General features: G+C 38.7%; 1 protein-coding gene and 1 pseudogene across 8 annotated transcripts in view; one reads left to right on the forward strand and one right to left on the reverse strand.

Annotated features, from left to right (window-relative positions):
- The window catches only part of IFT88 (intraflagellar transport 88), a 133,356-nt gene that overhangs the window by 43,282 nt on the left and 63,300 nt on the right, over window positions 1–26,774 (forward strand). For all 8 annotated transcript variants that reach the window (XM_045444086.1, XM_045444095.1, XM_045444103.1 and 5 more), the window contains 2 exons: window positions 5,484–5,570; window positions 24,829–24,928. In XM_045444086.1, coding sequence (XP_045300042.1) covers window positions 5,484–5,570; window positions 24,829–24,928 — 187 coding nt within the window. The remainder of the gene's footprint in view (window positions 1–5,483; window positions 5,571–24,828; window positions 24,929–26,774) is intronic.
- LOC123579960 lies at window positions 9,277–10,353 on the reverse strand (annotated as a pseudogene).

The raw sequence follows: 26,774 nt of genomic DNA on the forward strand, positions 1-26,774 counted from the left end.
AATAAGACAAAAAAAAAAAAAAAAAAAAAAAAAACAGATCTAAAAAACAATGAGTATAATAAAGGATATCAATAGAATAGAGGACAAAACCACATCATCATCTCAGTTTAAACCAAAGAAAAAGATCAAGTGGGATTTATTCCTGGGCTACAGGGCTGGTTCAATATTTGCAAATCAATCAATGTGATATACCACATTAATAAAAGAAAGGATAAGAACCATATGATCCTCTCAGTAGATGCAGAAAAAGCATTTGACAAAATACAGCATCCATTCTGGATAAAAACCCTCAAGAAGGTAGGGATAGAAGGAATATATCTCAACATTCTAAAGCCTATGTATGAAAGACCCTCAGATAATATCCTCAGTAGGGAAGAACTGATAGCTTCCCCCCTCAGGTCAGGAACACAACAAGGATGTCCGCTGTCACCACTGTTGTTCAACATAGTCCTGGAAGTCCTAGCCTCGGCAATCAGACAACAAAAAGAAAAGGCATACAAATCGGCAAGAAAGAAGTCAAACTTTCACTCTTGACAGATGACATGATACTCTATGTGGAAAACCCAAAAGACTCCTAGAATTGAGACATGAATTCAGCAAAATTGCAGAATATAAAATCAACGTACGAAAATCAGTTGCATTTCTGTACACCAATAATGAAGCAGCAGAAAGAGAAACCAAGGAATCGATCCCATTTACAATTGCACCAAAAGCCATAGAATACCTAGGAATAAACCTAACCAAAGAGGTAAAAGATCTGCACGCTAAAAACTATAGAAAGCTTGTATAAGAAATTAAAGAAGACACAAAGAAATGGAGAAACATCCCATGCTCATGGATTGGAAGAACAAATATTGTTAAATTGTCTATACTACCAAATGCAATCTACACATTCAATGCGATCCCTGTCACAGAAACACCAGCATTCTTCACGTAGCTAGAACAAACCTAAAATTTGTATGGAACCAAAAAAGACACCAAATAGCCAAAGTTACGTTGAAAAAGAAAACGCAAACTGGAGGCATCACAATTCTGGACTTCAAATTGCATTACAAACCTGTAATCATCAAGACAGTATGGTACTGGCACAAAAACAGATGCATGTAGGTCAGTGGAACAGAATAGAGAACCCAGAAGTGGACCACAGTGTATGGCCAATTAATCTTTGACAAAGCAGGAAAGAATATCCAGTGGAGTATCTTCAGCAAATGATGTTGGGAAAACTGGACAGCGACCTGCAGAAGAATGAATCTGGACCACTTTCTTGCACCATAGACAAATTTAAAATGGATGAATGACCTAAATGTGAGACAGGAAACCATCAAAATCCTACAGGAGAAAACAAGGCAACAACCTCTTTGACTTTGGCTGCAGCAACTTCTACTAGACCTGTCTCTGGAGGCAAGGGAAAATGAACTACTGGGACCTCATCAAGATAAAAAGCTTCTGGAGGCGCCTGGGTGGCTCATTCAGTTAAACATCCGACTCTTGGTTTCTGCTCAGGTCATGATCTCACAGTTGTGAGATCAAGCCTTACATCGGATGCTGTGCCGACAGCACTGAGCCTGCTTGGGATTCTCTCTCTGTCTTTCTCTCTGCCTCTCCTCCACATGTGTACAAACTCTCTCTCTTCAAATAAATTTTTAAAAAGTTAAAAAAGCTTCTGCACAGTGAAGGAAACCAACAAAACTAAAAGGCAACTGATGGAATGGGAGAAGATGTTAGCAAGAATATGGGAGAAGATATTAGACACACCAGATACAGGGTTAGTATCAAAAATCTATAAAGAACTTACCAAACTCAACACCCAAAAAACAAATAATCCTGTCAAGAAATGAACCAAAGACACGAATGAACACTTTACCAAAGAAGACGTCCAGATGGCTAACAAACACATGAAAAGATACTCAAGATCATTCATCATCAGGGAAACACAAATCAAAACCCCAATGAGATGCCACCTCACACCTGTGAGAATGGCTAAAATTAACTCAGAAAATAACAGATGTTGGTGAGGATGCAGAGAAAGGGGAACGCTTTTGTTCTGTTGGTGGGAATGCAAATTGGTGCAGCCACTCTGGAAAACAGTATGGAGGTTCCTCAAAAAATGTGAAGTAGAACTGCCCCTTAGGGTAGCAATTGCACTACTAGGCATTTATCTAAAGGATACAGAAATGCTGATTTGAAGGGGCACCTGCACCCCAGTGTTTATAGCAGTGCTATCAACAATTAGCCAAATTATGGAAAGAACCCAATGTTTATCGACTGAAGAACGGATAAAGAAGATAAAAAAGAATGAAATCTTGCCATTTGCAGCAATGTGGATGGAACTAGAGAGTGTTATGCCAAGCAGAATAAGTCAGAGAAAGACAAATATGATTTCATTCGTGTGGAATTTAGGAAATAAAACAGGTAAACATAGGTGAAGGGAAGGAAAAATAAAAACAGAGGAGCGCCTGGGTGGCTCAGTCGGTTGAGCATCCGACTCTTGATTTCCACTCGGGTTATGATCTCATGGCTTGTGAGTTCAAGCCCTTCATTGGGAATCCCTGCTTGGGATTCTCTCCTCCTCCCTCTTGCTGCCCGTCCCCTGCTTGTGCATGCGCTCTCGCTCTCTCGCTCTCTCAAAAGAAATAAACTTAAAAAAAAAAAACAAAACAGAAGGAGGCAAACCTTTAGAGACTCTTAAAAACAAACTGAGGGTTTCTAGAGGGTGGGTGGGGGGGCTGGGCTAAATGGGTGATGGGCATTAAGGAGGACACTTGTTTGGATGAGTACTGGGTGTCGTATGTAAGTGATGAACCACTAAATTCTACTCCTGAAACCAATACTCCACGGTATGTTAACTAACTTGAATTTAAATAAATAAATTTTAAAAATGTTTTTGATAAAATCTAGGTGCTTTGATGCTAAACAAACAAAACAAACCTCAAGAGGCTAGAAGTAGAAAGGAAGTTCCTCAATCTGATAAAGGACATTTATGAAGAACCCACAGTTTGACATAATATTTAATGGTGAAGGACTAAATGCTTTCCCCCCTAGATCAGAAACAAGATAAGGAAACAGAAACAAGATATTATTCAGTCTTACCAATTCTATTCAACATTGCACTAGGGGTTCTAACTATGGAAATTAGGCAAGAAAATGCAGTAAGAGACATCCAGATTGGAAAGAAAAGTAAAACTATGTCTGTTTAGAGACCACATGATCTTATACATGGAATATCCTACATAAAATTTTAGAATCCACTAAAAAAACAATTACAACTAGTAGGTTCAGCAAGCTTGTAGAGTAAGAGATCAAAATATAAGCATCAATACTATATTGATGTACTATATACTACCAGTGAAGTATCCAAAAATAAACTCGTCATTGCATTTACAGTAGCATAAAAAATAATTAGGAATAATATTAACAAATGAAATGTAAAATTTATACTCTGAAAACTATAAGACTTTGTTGAAGGATATGCTAGGTCAATGGGAAGACCTCCCATTTTTGTGGGTAGGCACTTAATGTTATGATGGCAGTCCTCCCCAAATTATTTTACAGATGCAGTGTAATCCATATCAAAATCCGAGCATTGGTTTTTAGAAAGTGACAAGTTGATCCTAAAACTCATATGGAAATATAACGGATCCAAACTAGCCAAAACAGGTTGAAAAATGAAGAGCCAAGTTGGAGGGCTTATACTAGAAAGCTACCCCAAACAAGCGTGGTAGTACTTTATGCTAGTTAGCGTAAAGATAGACATAGAAATCAGGATAGAATTGAGAGTCCAGAAATAAGCTCTTGTATTTATAATTAACAAAAGCGCCAGGACAATTCGATGGGGGAAAAGATAGTCTTTTCAACGAATGGTGCTGGGACAATTGAATATCCTCATGGGAGAGAATGAAGTTGTGCCTCTCTCACACCGTACACAAAAATTACTTTAAAATAGATCATAGACCTAACTATAAGAGCTAGAACAGTTAGGAAAAAACAAGTAATTATTACTGATCTTGTGTTAGGCAGTGACTTCTTAGATACGACACCAAAAGCACACCAAAAGGAAAAAAAAAATAGGTAAATTGGACTTCATCACAATTAAAACTTTTGTTCTTCAATGGACACCATCAAGAAAGTGAAAGACAGCCCACTGAATGGGAGAAAATTTTTGCAAACCATGTATCCAAGAAGGGACTTATTTCTCCAATATAAAAAGAACTCTTCTAACTCAATAATAAAACGGCCAATAACCCAATTAAAAACATACAAAGGATCTGAGTAGACATTTCTTCAAACTAGGTATGCAAATGCCCAGTAAGCACTTGAAAAGATGTGTTAACTCCTATACTTAGGAAAATGCAATTCAAAACCTCAACCAGGTACCAATTCATACCCACTTGTATGACTGTAATCAAAAGACAGATAATAGCACATGTTGGTGAGGATGTGGAGAAATCGAAATCTTGCATGCTGGTGGCAGGAATGTAAAATGCTACAGCCGCTTTGGAAAACAGTTTGGAAGTTCCTGCAAAGGTTCTTCAGCAAAAGTTCCTCATACTTAACCCAGCAGTTTCTCTTCTTAGGTGATTAGAGCATACATTCACACAGTAACTTCACACAAATGTTCATAGAAGCAGCATTTATAAAATCCAAAAAGTAGAAACAACCCAATGTCCACAACTGTTAAATGGATAAAGAATATATAGTCTATCCATATAATGGAATATTATTTGGCCACAAAAAGAAATGAAGGACCAATACATGCTACAATAAACACGAACCCTGAAAACATGATAAATAAAGGAGGCAGTCACAAAAGACTGTATATCTATGATTCCATTTATATGAAAGGTACAGATTAGACAAATCTGTGGAGACATGTAGTAATTCAGTTTTACCATTTACCGTACACACTCTTCTTCAGTGGTCATTTTTACCCTCTCCGTTCATGGCCATGGACAGTGCAGTTATATAGCTTCAGCTGCAGAGCTTTGTGCTCCTCCAGTGTTTCTTTTTGATTTGTCGGCATGCACTGAAAAAAAAGAAAGAGTTGGGGCGCCTGGGTGGCTCAGTCGGTTGAGCGTCCGACTTTGGCTCAGGTCGTGATCTCACGGCTCGTGAGTTGGAGCCCCGCGTCGGGCTCCGTGCTGACAGCTCAGAGCCTGGAGCCTGCTTCGGATTCTGTGTCTCCCTCTCTGCCCCTTCCCCGCTCATGCTCTGTCTCTCTTTCTCTCAAAAATAAATAAACATTCAAAAAAAATTTTTTTTAATTAAAAAAAAAGTTAAATTTGGTCCAGAAGGCAGTCATGCCTTGCTAGTCCCATTTCGTAGCCATGGTTGTCAACCTGACTTACGGACAGATTTCTAGTGTAGCTGTCCATCTAGTAGACTTTGATGGTATGTTAGCTTTGACAGACAATGTTTATGCTTAAAAAAATCCAAGCTCTCTATACCATGTTTCTAAACAATACTTTTTTGTTTCTTTGATACAGGAAAGCTATGGCAGAAAAATACATCATGACAGCTGCAAAACTCATTGCTCCTGTAATTGAAACATCTTTTGCTGTAGGTTATGATTGGTAAGAGAGAAGAAATTCAGTATAACTGGATGCTATGTTGTTTTTATAATACATACTTTTATTGATTTTAAAATTTTATTAGAAGCGTGAGTAATTATGAATGTTTATTTCTACTTATCAGGCAAATAATATTCTATGACAAAATCTATATAGGGCATTCTAAAAGTGAAAGTTTTCCTTATTGCGCATGTCATTTCTTAAGTAAAACTTCCTATCCTGAGGAATAGCTCTCACATGTAAAGGGGCTGTTGTCTCCTGGTGTAACCTGTTTCGTAAATAGAAGTGAAGAGTCGGAAAAGTCTTAGATCATTTGCTGAATGAGTAGTGACTCTTCCACCCAGTACAAGAATCCCTTTGTAGCATCCCATATAGGTAGCCATTTAATCTCTGCTTGGAGTCTTCTGGTATTCAACTCATTTGTTTCATTTCTGAACATCTTTAAGGGGTAGAACATCTTTGTTTGGAACCCAAAGTTACCCCTCATGGAACTTTTTTCTGTGTTCTTTCAAGCAATCATGGACTCAGTCTGTGACCTCTTCTATATTGTGTCTTAGAGAATTTTAAAAATTCAAGATACATGTACCTAGTTACAGAGTCAAGTGCAGAAGTATTATTGTCTTAGCTTGCTTGCTTTCTGTTTTTGTTTTATTTTAATTGAGATATAATTTACATGTAACATTACATCAGTTTCAGGTATATAACATAATGATTTGAAATTTGTGTGTATTGCAAAGTGATCACAATAAGTCTGGTTAACATTTGTCACTGTACATAGTTACGATTTTTTTTTTCTTACGATGAGAACTTTTGAGATCTATCTTAGTAACTTTCAAACATGCAGTACTGTATTATTAACCATGATCACTATGCTATGTGTTATATCCCATGCCTTACTTTATCTTATAAACTAGAAATTTGTACCTGTTGAGCCCCTTCATCCATTTCACCCTCTTCCTACTTCCACCCTGGCAACCACCAGACTGTTCTGTGTATCTGTGAGCTTGGGTTTTGTTTTTTAGTTTTCTAATTACTTTTCATGTTTTTCCTTGCTAGATATAACTTATGCTTTCTGCATATTTTTATCATCTCTTAGATGTTTACCCATTCTGTTTCTTACTTGGAGTCCATTTGATTCCTCGGAATACATTGTCTTCCTGGTTTAATTTGTACTGGAGGCTTCACAGGTGATCCATGATGTTTTGTTTTTATTGGCATTTCCAGTTGCCTGGCTCTCTTTTTTTGCATTGTTTGTTTCTGTTGAGGCCTCAGGTTTTTCTTGGGAGTTCTCCCTTACAGAATCTCTCTCTCTCTGCTCCATTTTCTGTATGATGGTTACTGTCCTGGCCTGGTGTTAAATGTCATCTTGGGGATTACAGTCATTTCTGTCTGCTTTTTCTGCATCTATTGAAATGATTGCATGGTTTTTATCCTTTCTCTTTTTGATGTGATGTATCATGTTGATTGATTTACGAATATTGAGCCATCCTTGCAACCCAGGAATACATTCCACTTGAACATGGTGAATGATTTTTTTTTAATGTTTATTTATTTTTGAGAGAGAGAGAGAGAGAGACAGAGTGCGAGCAGGGGAGGGGCAGAGAGAAAGGGAGGCACAGAATCTGAAGCAGGCTCCAGGCTCTGAGCTGTGGGCACAGAGCCTATTGTGGGTCTTGAACCCACGAACTTCAAGATCATGACCTGAACTGAAGTCAGACGCTTAACTGAGCCACCCAGGCATCCTAAATGATTTTTTACTGTGCTGTTGGATTGGGTTTGCTAATATCTTGCTGAAGATTTTTGCATCTATATTCATCAGAGGTATCGGCCTGTACTTCTCTTTTTTTGTGATGTCTTTATCTGGTTTTGATATCAGGGTAATGCAGACCTCATAGAACAAATTTGGAAATTTTCCTTCATCTTCTATTTTTTGGAATAGATGTTGGTGATAAGGATAGATACTAACTCTTCTTTAAATGTTTGGTAGAATTCACCCGTGAAGCCATCTGGTCCAGAACCTTTGTTTGTTGGGAGTTTTTTGATTACTGATTCAATTTTGTTTGCTGGTAATTGGGCTGTTCAAATTTTGTTTCTTCCTGATTCAGTTTTGGGAGGTGCAGGTTTCTATGAATTTATCCATTTCTTTTAGGTTGTCCAACTTGTTGGCATATGATTTTTCATAATATTCTCTTAATCCTTTGTAGTTCTGTGGTGTTGGGTTGTTATTTCTCCTTTTTCATTTCTGAATTTGTTTGAGTACTCTTTTTTTTTTTTTTTTTTCCCCCTTAGGAGTCTGGCTAAAGGTTTATCAGTTTTATTGATCTTTTCAAAGAACTAGCTCCTAGTTTCATTGAACTGTTCTATTGTTTGTGTGTGTGTGTGTGCATTTTTTTGTTTTTGTTTTTTTTAGTTTCTATTTCATTTATTTCTGCTCTAACCTTTATTATTTCCTTTCTTCTACTGGTTTTGGGTGTTGTTTGTTGTTCTTTTTTTGGCTCCTTTAGGTGTAAGGTTAGGTTGTTTATTTGAGATTTTTCTTCAGGTAGGTCTGTATTCCTATAAACTTCCCTTTATAAACTTCTGTTGCTTCATCCCAAAAATTTTGGATCATTTTGTTTTCATTTTTATTTATCTCCTTGTAGTTTTTGATTTCCTCTTTGATTTCTTGTTTGACCTATTCACTGTTTAGTAGCATGTTATTTAACCTGCATGTATTTGTGTTCTTTCCAGATTTTTTTTCTTGTGGTTGATTTCTAATTTCATAGCACTGTGGTCAGAAAAGATGCATGGAATGACTTTGATCTTTTTGCATTTGTGGAGACTTGTTTTATGGCGTAATATGTGATCTGTTTTGGAAAATGTTCCATGTCACTTGAAAAGAATGTGTGTTCTGCTGTTTTAGGATGAATATATCTGTTAAGTCCATCTGGTCCAGTGTGTCATTCAAAGCCATTGTTTCCTTGTTGATTTTCTGTTTAGATGATCTGTCTGTTGATGTAATTACTATCAATTATTTCTTTTTTATGTTTGTTATTAACTGTTTTATGTATTTGGGTACTTCTACGTTGGGTGCCTAAATATTTACAATTGTTTTATCTTCTTTTTTTTAATTTTTGTTTTAATGTTTATTTATTTTTGAGACAGAGAGAGACAGAACATGAACGAGGGAGGGTCAGAGAGAGAGAGAGACACACAGAATCTGAAGCAGGCCCCAGGCTCTGATCTGTCAGCACAGAACCTGACACGGGGCTCGAACTCACAGACCATGAGATCATGACCTGAGCCGAAGTCGGTCGCTTAACCGACTGAGACACCCAGGAGCCCCTACAATTGTTATATCTTCTTATTGGATTGTCCCCTTATTATTATTATTTTTTTTTTTTCAACGTTTTATTTATTTTTGGGACAGAGAGAGAGACAGAGCATGAACGGGGGAGGGTCAGAGAGAGGGAGGCACAGAATCGGAAACAGGCTCCAGGCTCTGAGCCATCAGCCCAGAGCCCGACGCGGGGCTCGAACTCACGGACCGCGAGATCGTGACCTGGCTGAAGTCCCCTTATTATTTAGTGTACTTGTTTGTGTTTTGTTACAATCTCTGTTTTAAAATCTGTTTTGTCCGATATAAATAGTATTGCTATCCCGGCTTTCTTTTCACATCTATTTGAGTGATAAATGCTTCTTCTCTATCTCTTCACTTTCTTTTTTTTTCTTTTCATGTTTTGAAACTTTTTATTTGCATATTTAAAAAATTGTGCATTCCACTAATTAAAATCATTTGAGCAAAAAAAAAATGGCACTCTGATTAAACTACATTTTACAGCCTGCAGGATTCTTTGGACCAGCTTGATTTATGCCCTAGATTTCACTGTTGTTTTACACAGCTTCTTCCTTACCAGAATGCAAACTCTTTTCCTTCCCTGCTAGCCAGATAGACAGATGGGAGAGGCAGGCATGGCCTTCCTTGTCAGTAGTTCTCTTCTTTGATGTGGAAAGGGCAACACAGTCATTTAAACTTGATCCCACCTCTTTGTATTTTACAAAGTTAAACAGCTAAAAGAAGTAAAATAAGAAGACAGTGCTTGTGGAATGCACAGTGCATATTGGTGGTGCATGCCTCATGATTCACCTGCTAGCGTCTCCTGTTTAGCTGTTTCTTTTGAAGGCTGTGGAGTTTTCTCTTGCATTTATCTTCTTCAATTTTGACTTATTGAATTTCTCAATCTCAGTCATACTGGGTTTGTCAGACGTGGTTGCAGAGAGGCTGAGCAAGGTGCACGAACGAGCAAAGTCCAGTCTCCACAGTGGCTGCCACTGAGTGTGCATCCCTTCACTTTCAATCCACATGTGTCTTTAGGTCTGAAATGAGGCTCTTTCTAGGCAGTGTAGGTCTGGGATCCGTGTAATGTCCAGGTAGGTCTTGTTTTCTCATTCACTCCATCACACTTTGTCTTTTGATTGGAGTGTTTAGCCTATTTACATTCAAAGTAATTATTGATACATATGTATTTATTGCCATTTTGTTACATGTTTTATGGTTGTTTTTACAGTTTTTCTCCATTCCTTTCTTCTCTTGCTCTCTTCTTTCATGATTACTTGGCTTTCTTTAGTCATATACTTGGACTTCTTCTTTTTATTTTCTGTATATCTGTTAGTAGTTTTGACTTGTGGTTACCGTTAGGTATGTATATAACTTCTTGTTCATATGGCAGTCTGTATTAAGTTGATGGTCACTTAAATTTGAACCTATTCTTTTTTTTTTAAGTTTATTTATTTATTTTGAGAAGGGGAGAGAGAAAGAGAGTGCAAGCAAGGAGGGGCAGAGAATGAGGGAGAGAGAGAGAATCCCAAGCAGGCTCCATGCTGTCAGTGCAGAGTCTGATGTGGGGCTTAATCTCATGAATTGTGAGATCATGACCTAAGCTAAGATCAAGAGTTGGATGCTCAACCAACTGAGCCATCCAGGCTCAGAACCCATCCTTTACTCTTCTCCTCTCTACATTTTAGGTATATGGTGGCATACTTTACGTCCCTTTATTTTGTGAATCCCTTGAGTGATGATATTTACAGAGAACTTGTTTTTATTGCTTTTTTGATTCCTACTTTTCTTATTCTTGCTTATGGTCTTTTCACTCAAAGAGTCCCCTTTAACATTTCTGGGAAACTCTTTATCTCTCCTTCTATTCTGAATGATAGTCTTGCTAGGTCTACTGTTCTTGTCTGCACATTTTTTCCTTTGAGCACTTTGGATATATCATGCTCCTCCCTTCTGGCCTGCTAAGTTTCTGTTGAAAATTCTGCTGACAGCCTTATGGGCTTTCCCTTGTAGGTGACTGACTTCTTTTGTCTTGCTGCTTTTAAATTTTTTCCTTTCTCACTACTTTTTGCCATTTTAATTACTATGTGTCTTGGCGTGGAACATCTTTGGTTATATTTTGTTGGGGCATCTGGATTTCTGTTTCCTTCTCCAGATTCGGGAAGTTTTCAACTATTTCTTCAAATACATTTTCTGTCCCCTTTGCTTTCTCTTGTCTTTCTGGGATCCCTGTCACGTCATGTTATTATATTTGATGGTATCACTGAATTGCCTAAGTCTGTTCTTCTTTTGCATAAATTTTTTTCCTCATCTGCTCAGCTTGATTACTTTCACTTACTCCATGCTGTAGGGTCAGTGATTGGTTCTTCTGCCTCATCTAGCCTACTATTTATACTATCTAATGTATTTTTAATTTCATTTATTGTATTCTTCATTTCTGATTGATTCTTTTATATCTCATCATTAGGGGTCTCACTTATGTCCTCCACTCTTCTGTCAAGTCCAGTGAGTATCTTTATGATCATTACTTTAAATTCTCTATCAGGCATATTATTTACCTCTGTTTCACTTAGGTCTCTTGCTGTGATATTCTCCTGTTCTTTTGTTTGGGACATACTCCTCTGTCTCCTCAGTTTGTCTCTCTGTGTCTGTTTCAGTGTGTGAGAAAAGTCAGGCTGTCCCCTGTTCTTTAGAGCATTGGCCTTATTTTTTTTATGTTTATTTATTTATTTTGAGAGAAAGAGAGAGAGCAGGGGAGAGGAAGAGAGAGCGAGGGAAAGAGAGAATCTCAAGCAGGCTCCGCACTGTCGGCACAGAGCCTGATGCAGGGATCGGTCTCACAAACTGTGAGATCATGACCTAAGCCAAAATCAAGAGTCAGATACTGAACCTATTGAGCCACCCAGGCACCCCTAGAGTACTGGTCTCGTAAAGAAGCCCTGCCATGTAGTGTTCCCTGTTTATGACACCCTGGTGCTTCAGAGAATGTCTCCTGCGTGTGATGCGTGTGCCCTGCTGTGTGGCTGAGCCACTTTCTCCTTCGGTCCAGTCATCTGCAGTGGCTCCCTTTGCCTTTGTGGTGTGGTGGGCCAGTCTGGAGAGGCCTTGGGCTCCAGTCGAGGCAGAACAAGCATTTGCCAGAGATGCAGTAGCACCAAACTGCAGGACGCTTTCCCTGTGTTGTCCCCTGAGAAGCTTTCACCGGTTCGCAGGGCCTGCAGTTGGACCAGTTGTCTGCCGCCAGCCCACAGCTGGGGCCTCCATCTGACTGGTGTGTGTGTGTGGTTATTTTTCCCAGTCTCCGGGGCAGAAGTCACCTTGGAGTGGTGCTGGCCACTGTAGGGGCTGCTTGCACACTACCAGGCCTGTGGCACCATCCTGTATGGGCTCTGGCCAAGTGTGTACTGGAGAGGGCGGATCTGCCGAAGCACAGTGGAGGGCAGAGGGCCTGGCATGCGGGCAAGCTTTGGGTGCCGTGGGTCATCTGGGGGAGGGGCCCCGCAGCACCCAGACTAAGGCGGGCTGTCTAAAGGGGTACACTGGCAGAAGCACAATGTGCAGGGATTGAGGCAGCGGTGTGAGCAAGTCCCGTGGGTGGATGTGTGTTTCTGTTGGGCCGGTGGAGGGAAATGGTGCTGCCAGTTCCTTTATTCCTGGAGGAGGGTTGACCTGGGGCTGGGATGGTCTGGAGGCTTGGGGCTAGTAGCTAGCCTGGTGCTGAGGTGGCTTGAAAGCTTGAGGACACAGTAGTCATCCTGTGTCTAGGCCTAGTCATACTATCTCTGGGTTTACAGGTGCTGATTGGAAGCACTGGGCCAAAGTTGCTGCCTGGGAGCTGGCGGATGCTGGGATGTGCCAGGAGCCTGGGTTCGTGGGAGCTGGCTGGGGAGCTGTCTGGGAACCTGGGGCCGTGGAGGTTGCCTGGAGCCACCGGGGCCTACTGGTGCCCATTGGGCCAGGGACTTAGGTTTGCAGGAGCCACTTGTAGCCACTAGAGCCGACAGGCACTGGGGCAAGCGGGCCACCTGGTTTCACAGGCACTACCAAGGAGCCACCTAAGGATGTAGAATCCCACAGGCACCAGGGTGGGCAGCGGCCTGGAGTCACAGGAGACTGCCAGAGCCATTAAGGGCAATGAGAGTCACTCTGGTGCTGGGGCAGGCTGGACTGAAGGCTGTGGTGAAGTCAGACACTTACTTTACTCAACTTCTCTCACAGAAAGGCTCCCTTTCTCCATGCTGAGCTGTCTGGGCTCAAAGGAGAGGTAAAGAGGGTGTGTGAATCTATCTATCCTATCTTTTCATATAGCTCACCTCCACCCAGGTGGTGTAATCCCTCACCTAGAATCCTTAGCTCTTGTGGAAGTATTTTCATGCATGGATAGGTCTTAAAATTGATATTTCTGGGAGGATACAGGCACTAGAAATTCCTATACCACCATTTTGCTGACATCGATCCTCCAGTAGAAAACTAATATAAGTGTTAGTTTTTGCCAACAAACATAGTGTTCATAATACACTTGTTATAACACATGGGTATTTTAAAGACTCCATTTATAACCTAACATGTATTAAGTCCTATTTCTTTATGTGTTAACTAGGTAGGCGTTCATTTCCCTAGATAGAACTTGGCAGTTGAAAAAAAAAATTTACCAAAGCTCAGGTTACATGAAAGCCCATGTTTCTAGTAACTTTGAAGAAAGATGTAAAGCTTACATCATATTTTTCAGAAACTTTACTCTATATGTGTTTGTGGACATGGGTGCATATAGTGTACATTTTATGTGGCTATACACATACGGAACCCCTGTGCATATCTGTCTCTCCACCTATCTGCTTATCTGTCTATATTTTTAAATGCAGGGCTGTGCTGTTTACAGTCAACATCAGAGCCTTTGCCTGGGGTTACAAGATGTTTCATATGTAGGAAAACATTCCATAATGGTTCTTTGTGGGTGTCATACTTCCTCCGTGTCTGCTTTCCTCAAATGTCTTGTTCTTTGTAAAAAACTAAAGAAGAGGCTTTTTAAGATATAAATAACATCTGCTCAATGTCTGGAGCATTTTAGGACTTGAAATTAACATAAAGAAACATTTAAACTAAGCTATCGGATTTCTGTTCCATTTGAATAATGTTTATATTATATCATCAAGACAGAACTCAGTATAGAGTCTTCTGTTTCACCTTAGACCTGGACCCATTAGACCAGTTCCTTGTATTTTATGTTAAATCATTCAGTAAAAGGGAACTAGTTTTGAAATTTAAAGACTATTATTTTTCTATTCATTCAGACCTAGCTTTTTGAGGCTGATTTACATTAAAGACTTTTTAAAATGATATTAATGTGGCTATTTAAAAAAAAGGTACCTGGGGCGCCTGGGTGGCGCAGTCGGTTAAGCGTCCGACTTCAGCCAGGTCACGATCTCACGGTCCGTGAGTTCGTGCCCCGCGTCAGGCTCTGGGCTGATGGCTCAGAGCCTGGAGCCTGTTTCCGATTCTGTGTCTCCCTCTCTCTCTGCCCCTCCCCCGTTCATGCTCTGTCTCTCTCTGTCCCAAAAATAAATAAACGTTGAAAAAAAAAAAATTAAAAAAAAAAATAAATAAAAAATAAAAATAAAAAAAAGGTACCTGAGTGGCTCTTTCGGTTGAGCGTCTGACTCATGATTTCAGCTCAGGTCACTATCCCACAGTTGTGGGATTGAGCCCCGTGTCAGTCTCCAAACTGAGCATGGAACCTGCTTAAGACTCTCTCTCTCGATGAAGAGATTCCCAGACAAACAAAAATGAAAGGAGTGTGTGATCACTACACCAGCCCTTCAAGAAATTTTAAGGGGGACTATTTGGAGAAAAAACAAAAGGAAACAAAAAAGGACGAAAGCAACAAAGACTAGAAAGGATCAGAGAACATCACCAGAAACTCCAACTCTATAGGCAACACTATGGCACTAAATTCATATTTTTCAGTAATCACTCTAAATGTAAATGGACTAACTGCTCCAATCAAAAGACATAGGGTATCAGAATGGATTAAAAAAAAAAAAGGGCCATCTATATGCTGCCTACAAGAGACTCATTTTAGACACTTGGAAGATTGAAAGTAAGGGGATGGAGAACCATTTATCATGTTAATGGACATCAAAAGAAAGTTGGAGTAGCCATACTTCTATCAGACAAACTAGATTTTAATGTTTATTTATTTATGAGAGAGACAGAGAGCAAGTGGGGAAGGTCAGAGAGAGGGGGGGACAGAGGATCCAAAGTGGGCTCTGCACTGACAGCAGCGAGCCCGATGCAGGGCTCGAACTCAGAAACTGTGAGATCATGACTTGAGCCGAAGTTGGATGCTCAAATAACTGAGCCACCTCAGCGCCCCCAGACAAACTGGATTTTAAAACAAAGACTGTAACTAGAGGTGAAGAAGGGCATTATATCATATATCATAACTAAGGGGTCTATCCACCAGTAAGATCTAACGGTTGTAAATATTTATGCCCCCAACAAAGAAACACCCAAACATATAAGTCCATTAATCACAAACATAAACTCATTGATAATAATACCATAATAGTAGGGGACTTTAACACTCCACTTATAGCAATGGACAGATCACCTAAGCAGAAAACCAACAAGGAAACACTGGCTTTGAATGGCACACTGGACCGGATGGACTTAACAGTTTACATTAAGAATATTTCATCCCAAAGCATCAGAATACACATTCTTCTCAAGTGTACATGGAACATTCTCCAGAATAGATCACATGCTGTGGCACAAATCAGCCCTCAGCAAGTACAAAAAGATTGAGATCATCCCTTGCATATTTTCAGACTATAACACTATGAAACTTCTATAGAAATCAATCACAAGAAAAAAATTGGAAAGACCACGAATACTTTGAGATTAAAGAACATTTTACTAAAGAAAGAATGGGTTAACCAAGAAATTAAAGAGGAAGTGAAAAAGTACGTGGAAGCCAGTGAAAATGAAAACATGACAGTCCAGGGGCGCCTGGGTGGCGCAGTCGGTTAAGCGTCCGACTTCAGCCAGGTCACGATCTCGCGGTCCGTGAGTTCGAGCCCCGCGTCGGGCTCTGGGCTGATGGCTCAGAGCCTGGAGCCTGTTTCCGAGTCTGTGTCTCCCTCTCTCTCTGCCCCTCCCCCGTTCATGCTCTGTCTCTCTCTGTCCCAAAAATAAATAAACGTTGAAAAAAAAAATTAAAAAAAAAAAAAAAGAAAAGAAAACATGACAGTCCAAAACCTCTGGGATGTAGCAAAGGCAGTCATAAGAGGGAAGTATATAGCAATCCAGGCCTTCCTAAAGAAGGAAGAAATGTCTCAAATACACAACCTAATCTTAACACCCAAAGGAGCTGGAAAATGGAAATATAGCAGCAAATAAAGCCCCAAAACAGCAGAAGGGAAATAATAAAGATTGGAGCAGAAACCAATGATATTAAACAAACAAAACAAAACAAAACAGCAGAACAGATCAACGAAACCAGGATCTGGATCTTTGAAAGAATTAACAAAATTGATAAACCCCTAGCCAGATTTATTACAAAGAAAAAGGAAAGGACCAAAATAAATAAAATCATGAATGAAAGCAGAGACATCACAACCAACACTGTAGAAATACAAACAATAATAAGAGAATATTATGAACAATTATATACCAACAAATTGAGCAATCTGGAAGAAATGGAAAAATTCCTAGAAACATAAACTACCAAAACTGAATCAGGAAGAAATAGAAAATTTGAACAGAGCTATAACCAGTGAAGAAATTGAATTAGTAATAAAAAATCTCCCAACAAACAGGAGTCCAGGGCCAGATGGCTTTCCAGGGAATTCTACCAAACATTTAAAGAAGACTTAACACCTATTCTTTTGAAGCTGTTCCAAAAAATAGAAATGGAAGGAAAACATCCAAACTCATTCAAGGCCAGCATTACCTTGATTCCAAAACCAAAGTCCCCACTAAAGAGGAAAACCACAGACCAATCTCCGTGATGAACATGGATGCAAAAATTCTCAACAAGATACTAGGAAACCGAATCCAACAAATACATTTAAAGAATTATTCATCATGATCAAGTGGGATTTATTCCTGGGCTGCAGGGCTTGTTCAATATCCACAAATCAATGTGATATATCACATTAATAAAAGAAAGGGTAAGAATCATATGATCCTCTTGATAGATGCAGAAAAAGCATTTAACAAAATACAGCATCTTTTCTTGATAGAAACCCTCAAGAAAGTAGGCATAGAAAGAACATACCTCAACATCCTAAAGGCCGTATACAAAAGACCAACAGCTAATATCATCCTCAAGGGGAAAACTGAGAGCTTTCCCCCTAACATCAGGAACACAACAGGGATGTCCACTCTCACCACTGTTCAACACAGTGTTGGCAGTCCTAGCCTCAGCAATCAGACAAAAAGAAAGAAAAAGCATACAGATTAGCAAGGAAAAAGTCAAACTTTCACTCTTCACAGAGTGAGAACCCTGTTTTCCTTTTGGAAAACCCAAAAGACTCCACCAAAAAACTTCTAGAACTGATACATGAATCCAGCAAAGTCGCAGGATATAAAATCAATGTACAGATATCAGTTGCATTTCTATACACCAATAATGAAGCAGCAGAAAGAGAAATCAAGGAATTGATCTCATTTACAATTGTACCAAAACCCATAAAATACCTAGGAATAAGCATAACCAAAGACGTAAAAGATCTGTATGCTGAAAACTATAGAAAGCTTATATAAGAAATTAAAGAAGACATAAAGAAATGGAAAGGCATTCCATGCTCATGGATTAGAAGAACAAATACTGTTAAAATGTTGATGCTACCCAAGCAATCTACATATTCAATGCAATCCCTATCAAAATAATACCAGCATTCCTCAAGAGCTAGAACAAACCATCATAAAATTTGTATGGAACCAGAAAAGATCCTGAATAGCCAAAGTAATGATGAAAAAGAAAACCAAAGCTGGAGGCATCACAATTTTGGACTTCAAGTTGTGTTACAAACCTGTAATCATCAAGAAAGTATGGTACTGGCACAAAAACAGATGCAGAGATCAATGGAACAGAATAGAGAACCCAGAAATGGACCCACACATCTATAGCCAACTAATCTTTGACAAGCAGGAAAGACTATCCAATGGAAGAAACAGTCTCTTCAGCAAGTGGTGTTGGGAAAACTGGACAGAGACCTGCAGAAGAATGAATCTGGACCACTTTCTTACACCATACACAAAAATAAACTCAAAATCGATAAAAGACAAATGTGAGACAGGAAACCATCATCCTACAGGAGAAAACAGGCAACAACCTCTTTGACCTTGGCTGCAGCAATTTCTAATTAGACATATCTCTGAAGTCAAGGGAAACAAAAACAAAAATGAACTACTGGGACCTCATCAAGATAAAAAGCTTCTGCATGGTGAAGGAAACCATCAACAAAACTAAAAGGCAACCAATGGAATGGGAGAAGATATTTGCAAATGATGTATCAGATAAAGGGTTAGTATCCAAAATCTGTAAAGAATTTATCAAACTCAAAACCCAAAAAACAAATAATCCAGTGAAAAATGGACCAAAGACATGAATGAACACTTTTCCAAAGAACACATCCAGATGGCTAACAGGTACATGAAAAGATGCTCAACATCATTCATCATCAGGTAAATACAAATTAAAAAAAAAAAAAACTGCAATGAGATACCACCTCACATCTGTCACAATGGCTAAAATTAACAACTCGGGAAACAACAGATGTTAGCGAGGATGCGGAGAAAGGGGAACACTTTTGCACAGCTGGTGGGAATGCAAACTGGTGCAGCCATTCTGGAAAACAATATGAAGGTTCCTCAAAACAGTTAAAAATAGAGCTAGCTTATGACCCAGCAATTGCACATTGTAGTGTTTATCTAAAGGATACAAAAATGCTGATTGGAAGGGGCATATGGACCCCAGTGTTCATGGCAGTACTATCAATAATAGCCAACCTGTGGAGAGCCCAAATGTCCATCGACTGATGAATGGATACAGAAGTGATACACACACACACACACACACACACACACACACACACACACCACCCCCACCCCCACAATGGAATATTACTCAGCAATCAAAAAGAATGAAATCTTACTATTTGCAACAACATGGTTGGAAGTAGAGTGTATTATGCTAAGTTGAATAAGTTAGAGAAAGATAAAATATGATTTCACTCATGTGGAATTTAAGAAACAAAACAGATGAACATAGGGGTAGGGAAGGAAAAAATAAGTTAAAAACAGGCAAACCATAAGAGAGTCTTAAATTCAGAGAACAAACTGAGGGTTGCTGGAGGGGTGTTTGGTGGGCAGATGGGCTAAATGGGTGATGGGCACTAAGAAGGGCACTTGTGGTGAGCAGTGGGTGTTATATGTAAGTGATGAATCACTAAATTCTACTCCTGAAACCATTATTACACTATATGTTAACTAACTTGGATTTAAATAAAATTTTAAAAATTCTTTCTCCCTCTGTCCCTCTCCCACTTGAGGAATCTATATATATAAAAATTTTTTTTTAATTTTTAAAAATTTAAATAAAGAAAAAGGAAAATTCAGTCTTGACATTATTTGGATTTTTCAATTATATATCATTCTGTCATTCTTACTATATTTTGTTAATTCATTTAATATAGGGTTAAAATTATTTTTAACCTTGTGGTGTAATATAAAGCACATAAAAATTGTACAAAATAATAACATCAGCTCAGTGATTTATCACACAGCAAACACCTATGTCATTACATAGCTTAGATAAATAATATTTAAAGAAGAGAACATAGCCAGCACCTTAGAAGCTCTGCTGAGCCTATCCCAGACCCTGCCCCTCCCACTCTGAACGGTGACAGGTATCTCCAGAGAAATGGTAAATCACTTCCTAGCTTTTCTACATACTTTAACCACACAACCAGGCATTCCTAAACACTATAATTTAGTTTTGCATTCTTTTAAACATTATATAGGTGGGCTCGTACCATGCCTGTTGTTTTGTGTCTGGTGTCTTTTACTCTATAGCAGTTGGCAATGTTGTTGCATGTAGCTCTGGTTTGTTCATTTTCATTGCTGTGTACTGGTATAACCATACAATGGAATATTATTCTCGACCATGAGAAACTGAGGTAAGCTTGTTATAGACCCTAGAGGAAGTACACAGCATACCTGGCAATGCCACCCAGGGAAGTCAAGACAGATACAGGCAGAGAGAGAGGCAGGACCTGGGGCACATGCCTTACTGGCATCTGTGGGTGGAGTGTTCTGGGGCTCCTGGCATAAGGCCAGATGGGTCCATTCAAACCAAAGAGTAGGGGCATCAGTAAGCTCCATGAGGGTCTGTGTAGGGGGGTACATAAGGGGAAGGCCTTGGGAGGTGGGGGAGACTGTTTATCACAAGGACTTTTGGGGAAGTCCTATCAGGAACTTAGATTTGCTTGGTGCTCTATAGATTGCTGCCTGGGACACATACTTGTGTTAGAGGCTAGTGTTAGTTTTTGGTCCCAACAGGCCACGTGGCCAAACAAGATGGACGCCAAGGTAGCAGTAGGGCACAGTAGCTTAGCGAAGGTCTGGACAGTGTTTTTCAAATGATTTCTTTTAGTCTGCAGCTTGTCTGTCACTTCTCTTGACCTACTGGGGAAATAATTGGGATTTTATTGAAATCCAATGATCAGGCCAGAGAGAACTGACATCTTTAAGATGTTTACTTTTCAAATCCGTAAGTACAAGACATTCCTCCATTTAGGTCTTTGTAATTTCTTTGAAATACTTTTTAGTTTTAAGTCTAGAGATCTGCATGTCTTTTGTTACATTTATTCCTACACGTTTGATGTTTCTGATGGCATACAGCATAGTTTTAAAATTTTGTTTTCTACTTGTGCATTTCTTGTATGTAGATATACAGTTGAATTTTCGATAGTGATATTTATCCACTGACCGTATTAATAAATTTACTTTTTCAAATAGTCATCTCTAGATTCTTTTGGGTTATCTAAATACACATTTATTCTATCTGCAGATAATGACACTTTTCTTTCTTTCTAGTCAATCTTTATGCTTCTTTCTGTTTGTTTTCTTGCTTCATTACACTGGCTGTGATGTCCAGTTCAGTGCTGAATAGAAGTGGTGATATAGTAGGCATTTTTGTTTTTTCCTGAATTCACAGGGTTAAAACTTTTCACAACCTGCCATTATGTATGATGTTTGCTATTGGATTCTTGTAAATACTCTATCAAATTAAGGAATTTTTACTTTTGTTTCTGGTCAGGCTAAGAATTTTTATCAATTCTTATCAATTTAACTCCACTTGATTGTGATGTATTATCCTTTTAAAATATCACTAGATTTGATTTGCTAATCATTACCTAAGCATTTTCCCATCCATATTAATGAGAAGGATGAGGTTTGTATTTTTAAAAATAATGTCTCTGGGGGTACCTGGGTGGCTCAGTCAGTTACATGTCCGACTTCAGCTCAGGTCATGATCTGTCTCACAACTCATAAGTTTGAGCCCTACATCGGGCTCTGTGCTGATAGCATGGAGCCTGCTTCAGATTCTCTGTCTTGCTCTCTTTCTCTCTGCCTCTCCCCCGCTCACTCTCTTTCTCAAAAATAAATAAAACATTTTAAAAAATAATGTCCTTGACTTTGTTAACAAGGGTAAGCTGACTTTATATCACAAGTTTGGATGTGGTTTTTTCCCCCCCCTGGAAAAGTTTATGAGATTGGTATTATTTCTTTATTAAACAAATAGAGGAATTTACTAGTAAAGCTGTCTGCATTCAAAGTTGTCTTTATAGGGAGGGTTTTATTAAACAGATTCTACTTTTTTAATAATTACAAGATTATTTTGACTTTCTTGTTGTGTCACTTTGGATAAGGTGCATTTTTAAGGAATTTGTCATTTTATTCTTATTGATTTTTGTTTGGTTATTCTTTTAGCTATTGAGAGGGGTCTGTTAAAAGTTTTTCACTGCAGTTGTAGATTTCTACATTTCTTCTTTTAGATTATAACTTTGCTTTATATTATTTTGAAATTATGTTATTGGTTGCATGACGATTTAGAGGTATATCCCTGGTAGATTGATCAGTGTTGCTGTTTTTGTTTTCAGAGTCATTCATAACTTTATTATAAGAACTTCATTTTTTTTTTTTTTGAGAGTTTTCCTAACGTGTTGAGCTTTGTGTCTTTTAAGTCCAAAGAGTTGTTTTGTTTTGTCTTTACTTCTCTTAGAAGATCTTGAATTGACTTTACATGATGAATACAGCTATTTGGGGCTCTGATGAGTTAGCCATACTCTTTTAGCTTTAGAAACTTCTCTACAGGACATTTAGAACAAGTTCTCAAGAGCTGCCCTGGAGGGCATTCAGAAACCCTCCAGAGTTTATTCTCAAAAAAGCTCTTTTTCTATCCAAGCTGAAATCCCAAGGTCAGACTCATCTTCCATGACATAATTCTCTCCTATCTCTGGAAGGAATTTCTGTCTCCCTAGGCATCTGCTAGTGTCCTGAAATCCCCTCAACCAGCATTCCCAAGGGTCTCAACAAAGGTATCTTCATTGTTTCTCCTGGGAAGCCGCAAAGAGGATTTCTTTTTCTTTTTCTTTTTTTTTAATTTTTTAAAATTTACATCCAAATTAGTTAGCATATAGTGCAACAATGATTTCAGGAGTAGATTCCTTAGTACCCCTTACCCATTTAGCCCATCCCCCTCCCACAACCCCTCCAGCAACCCTCAGTTTGTTCTCCATATTTATGAGTCTCTTATGTTTTGTCCCCCTCCCTGTTTTTATATTGCTTTTCTTTCCCTTCCCTTATGTTCATCTGTTTTGTCTCTTAAAGTCCTCATATGAGTGAAGTCTTATGATTTTTGTCTTTCTCTGACTTGAAATTAGCATAATACCCTCCAGTTCCATCCATGTAGTTGCAAATGGCAGGATTTCATTCTTTTTGATTGCCGAGTAATACTCCATTGTATATATATATACCACATCTCCTTTATCCATTCATCTCTTGATGAACATTTGAGCTCTTTCCACGCTTTGGCTACTGTTGATAGTGCTGCTATAAACATGGGGGTGCAAGTGTCCCTTCGAAAGAGCACACCTGTATCCCTTGGATAAATGCCTAGTAGTGCAGTTGCTGGGTCGTAGGGTAATTCTATTTTTAGTTTTTTGAGGAACCTCCATACTGTTTTCCAGAGTGGCTGCACCAGCGTGCATTCCCAAGTGGTATTTTTATTTTCACTTTACTTTTGATGATTCTGTGTTCTTAATTTAAGGTGTGTCTCTTGTAAGCAATACAAAGTTGAGTTTCAAACTGAGTATAGATATCTCTAGAATGCCTTTCCCCAGTCTGGTTTAGATTCTCTGCCACTGCATTCTTGTGTTCCTTTGTAATAGTTCTTACACGAACTTAATTTACTGGTCTGCATCCCCTGTAAGGGCATGAACCATATTTTGTTTATCCTTTTTTAGCCCCTGTATATTTGGTATATAATGTCTGACATCTAGTAGACATTCAACAAGTGTCAGTGGTTTCCAGATCATTAGCTTGGAGCCCTCACACCCTCATTAGCCATGTCTCCAGGCTCCTTTGTTGGGGGTGGGGCTGGGGACAGAGGGCCATTCAAAGGGGGGCCGGGCAGGCAGGGCTTCAAGTCCTCTCTCTCCACTGCAAGCAGAAGTGCTCTTTTATAAGTCAAAGATAAAATGAAAGATTCTACCTGAAGAAAGAGATCTTTTGCTTTAATGTTTTTAAATTATTTGTCCAGGCCAGTGGCTTTGAAACATTTTTGAACCAGAATCTCAGACATTTATTTTACATAGTTTACAGAAACATGTTGCATGAAACAATCGTTGCCCTTATTATGCGTATTGCCCTTTAGTATTTTCTTCTTCTCTTTTTTTAAATAAAGGTCATGATCCACTGAACTGATTTCAGTTGACCTCAATTTGAAAGAAAGTCTTGGTGAAGTGGGTTTTGCTGTCAATAAAAATTGGGTTTCAAATTTTCACTTGCCAGTTTTCTAGCTGTGTGATCTCAGATCTTCCGTTTTCCTATCTGTAAAACAGAGAGCATGCCTGTCTTTCAGGGTTGTTGTGGGGATTAAATGTGATAATGCTGGAGCGCCTGGGTGGCTCAGTCGGTTAAGCATCTGGCTCTTGATTTCGGCTCAGGTCATGATCTCGAGGTTCATGGGGTCAAGCCCTGCGCCAGGCTCTACGCTGATAGCGCAGAGCCTGCTTGGGACTCTCTCTCCCTCTCTCTCTGCCCCTCCCCTGCTCACGTGCATGTGTGTGCTCTCTCTCTCTCTCTCGCTCTCTCTAGAAAACTAAGCATTAAAAAAAAAAAAAACTATTAAGTGTGATAATGCTTATAAAGGAATTAATGCAGTGCCTGATATATAGTTAAAAACAAACATTCTGTGTCCTTTGGGGAACAGATCTATAATCGTAGAGTTTGGACACAAAACTTAAACATACTCTACAAATTCTATAGAATTTTTCTCACCATCAGAGCATTTAAGATGAAAAAATACATAGAAATACTTTTACCTGTTACAAATTAAAATTGTTTTAGTAGTTAAGTTAAAAATGAAACTATGGATATAAATCCAGTTTCATTTAAAATACCATAAATAATTAGAAGTGACAACAAGCTAATGAAAGTTGGGTAAAAAAATCAGTAGTTGAGTAAAAAAAAAAAAAAAATCAGTTAAGAACTGAAAAATTTAGTAGCTTACTGCCTGCATCGGAAGAAATCAAGTGCTTAGCCTTAGATAGTGCTAGGGACACTTTAAAATTTTTTTGAAAAGTCAGTTTTAAGGAAGCCACCAGCAACATAAAAATGCCAAAACAAAGTAACTTTTTTTTATGCTTTACATCATAGGTGTGTTGAAGTTGTGAAAGCTTCTCAATATGTAGAGCTAGCAAATGATCTGGAAATAAACAAAGCAATTACATACTTGAGACAAAAGGACTTTAACCAAGTAAGTTTTTTAAAGTTTTAGATGTTTTATATGTTAATTGGTCAAAGCAATAATATTGGGAAACTGCTTCTAGAATATTGTTATCTGTGATTATCCTGAAGTTGAGTAATATTTTTATTTGTGTTAACATAATTTCTATTAATATAGTATTACTTTAATTTTGACCTGTTTGTCCTCTTTGTCCCAGCGTAAATACTTGCCACGTAACGCATGGTTCCTAAATTACTAAACCATGTTCTAGTCCAGAGAACAACTTTTCCCCTAGAGGTGTTCAAACTGTTCTCTAAACCTGTAAGGTTTTTTAGAGGCAGGGAAGGCCAAGAGCCCAACTAGCAGCATGGTGCTTCCATCGTCCTGTCTTCACCAGAGAGCTTTCCCGTGACCTGTTTTGTGTATTTCGTTTACTCTGGAACATTGCTTTGGGCACAAAAGGGTCCCATTGCTAAGCACACTTTCACAGTCCTCCAGGACATCTTGCTGGTATCACTGCTACCGTGCTGCCTTGGGTCAAGATGGAATGGGTGCTCCCCCCTCCGTAGTCTTTAAAATATTTTGTGTTCCATTTGCATTTTCAAGATTCTAATTAGTTTACTTATGTTTTAAAAATGTAATTTCATGGGGCGCCTGGGTGGCGCAGTCGGTTAAGCGTCCGACTTCAGCCAGGTCACGATCTCGCGGTCCGTGAGTTCGAGCCCCGCGTCGGGCTCTGGGCTGATGGCTCGGAGCCTGGAGCCTGTTTCCGATTCTGTGTCTCCCTCTCTCTCTGCCCCTCCCCCGTTCATGCTCTGTCTCTCTCTGTCCCAAAAATAAATAAACGTTGAAAAAAAAAAAATTTAAAAAAAAAAAAAAAATGTAATTTCTGCTTTCTTTTCAACATTGCTGCTTTGACTTTGTGTTTCTTTTGTTTGTATATTGTAAGTATGATGAGGTGGGTATAATAAACCTTAGTTGAAAGGAAACTGTTAGGTTAAAAGGGATTGGGTTGACATAGCTCATAATGACCGTTTGACGAGGACTACTTTATTTACAATTCAAGTAAAAGAGAAAAATATATACCTTCTAACATGAGGTTATAATTCTGTAGCTAAGTAAAGATGCTGAAATCTCAGAGTGTGGTTCTGCTTTGTAGTCACCTGTGTAATAGAGAAAAAATCCATAAAAAGCCAAAGGTAGATGAAGTAGTTTGGGCTGAAGGCCCATGATCATGTGTGGACAGATGCAGTGGAATGCAGAAACCAGTAGCTTAGATGGCATCAGTCGGGAAAGAAAGCCAAAATGAAAATATATCTATTTTCCTAATTGTTTGTGGGGGGAAGAAAAGAAAACACAACCCAAATTAACAATGTTTTTTCCATTATTTGTTTTGCTATTTATAGCTAAATTTAATTTTATTGGTACACTTTTATCAGTTTCACTTGTAAAGGAATCGATGTTATAATATTTTATTTTGATTAATTAAATTTTTACAGATTTTTATTTTTATGTAATTTCCACACCCAACATGAGACTCGAACTCACAACCCCGAGATCAAGAGTCACACGCTCCACTGATTGAGCCACCCAGGCATCCCTATAATATATTTTATTTTTAAAAACAGTAATATTGGGGGTTGCCTAGCTGGCTCAGTTGGTAGAGCATGTGGCTTTTGATCTCAGGGTCATGAGTTCAAGCCCCACATTGGTCGTGGAGCCTACTTAAAAAAAAATTTAACAACAAATATTGGCTATGCATTCATTGAACGTGTAAAAGAACGGTTTTGAAAACCACCCATTTCAAAGCAAAAAATCTTGAAAATATTCCTTTTATTAGGATAGTTACATAGCATTTTTAGAATAGTTTAGAAAT

The sequence above is a fragment of the Leopardus geoffroyi genome, chromosome A1, assembly GCF_018350155.1.
Source record: "Leopardus geoffroyi isolate Oge1 chromosome A1, O.geoffroyi_Oge1_pat1.0, whole genome shotgun sequence".
Lineage (NCBI taxonomy): Eukaryota > Metazoa > Chordata > Mammalia > Carnivora > Felidae > Leopardus > Leopardus geoffroyi.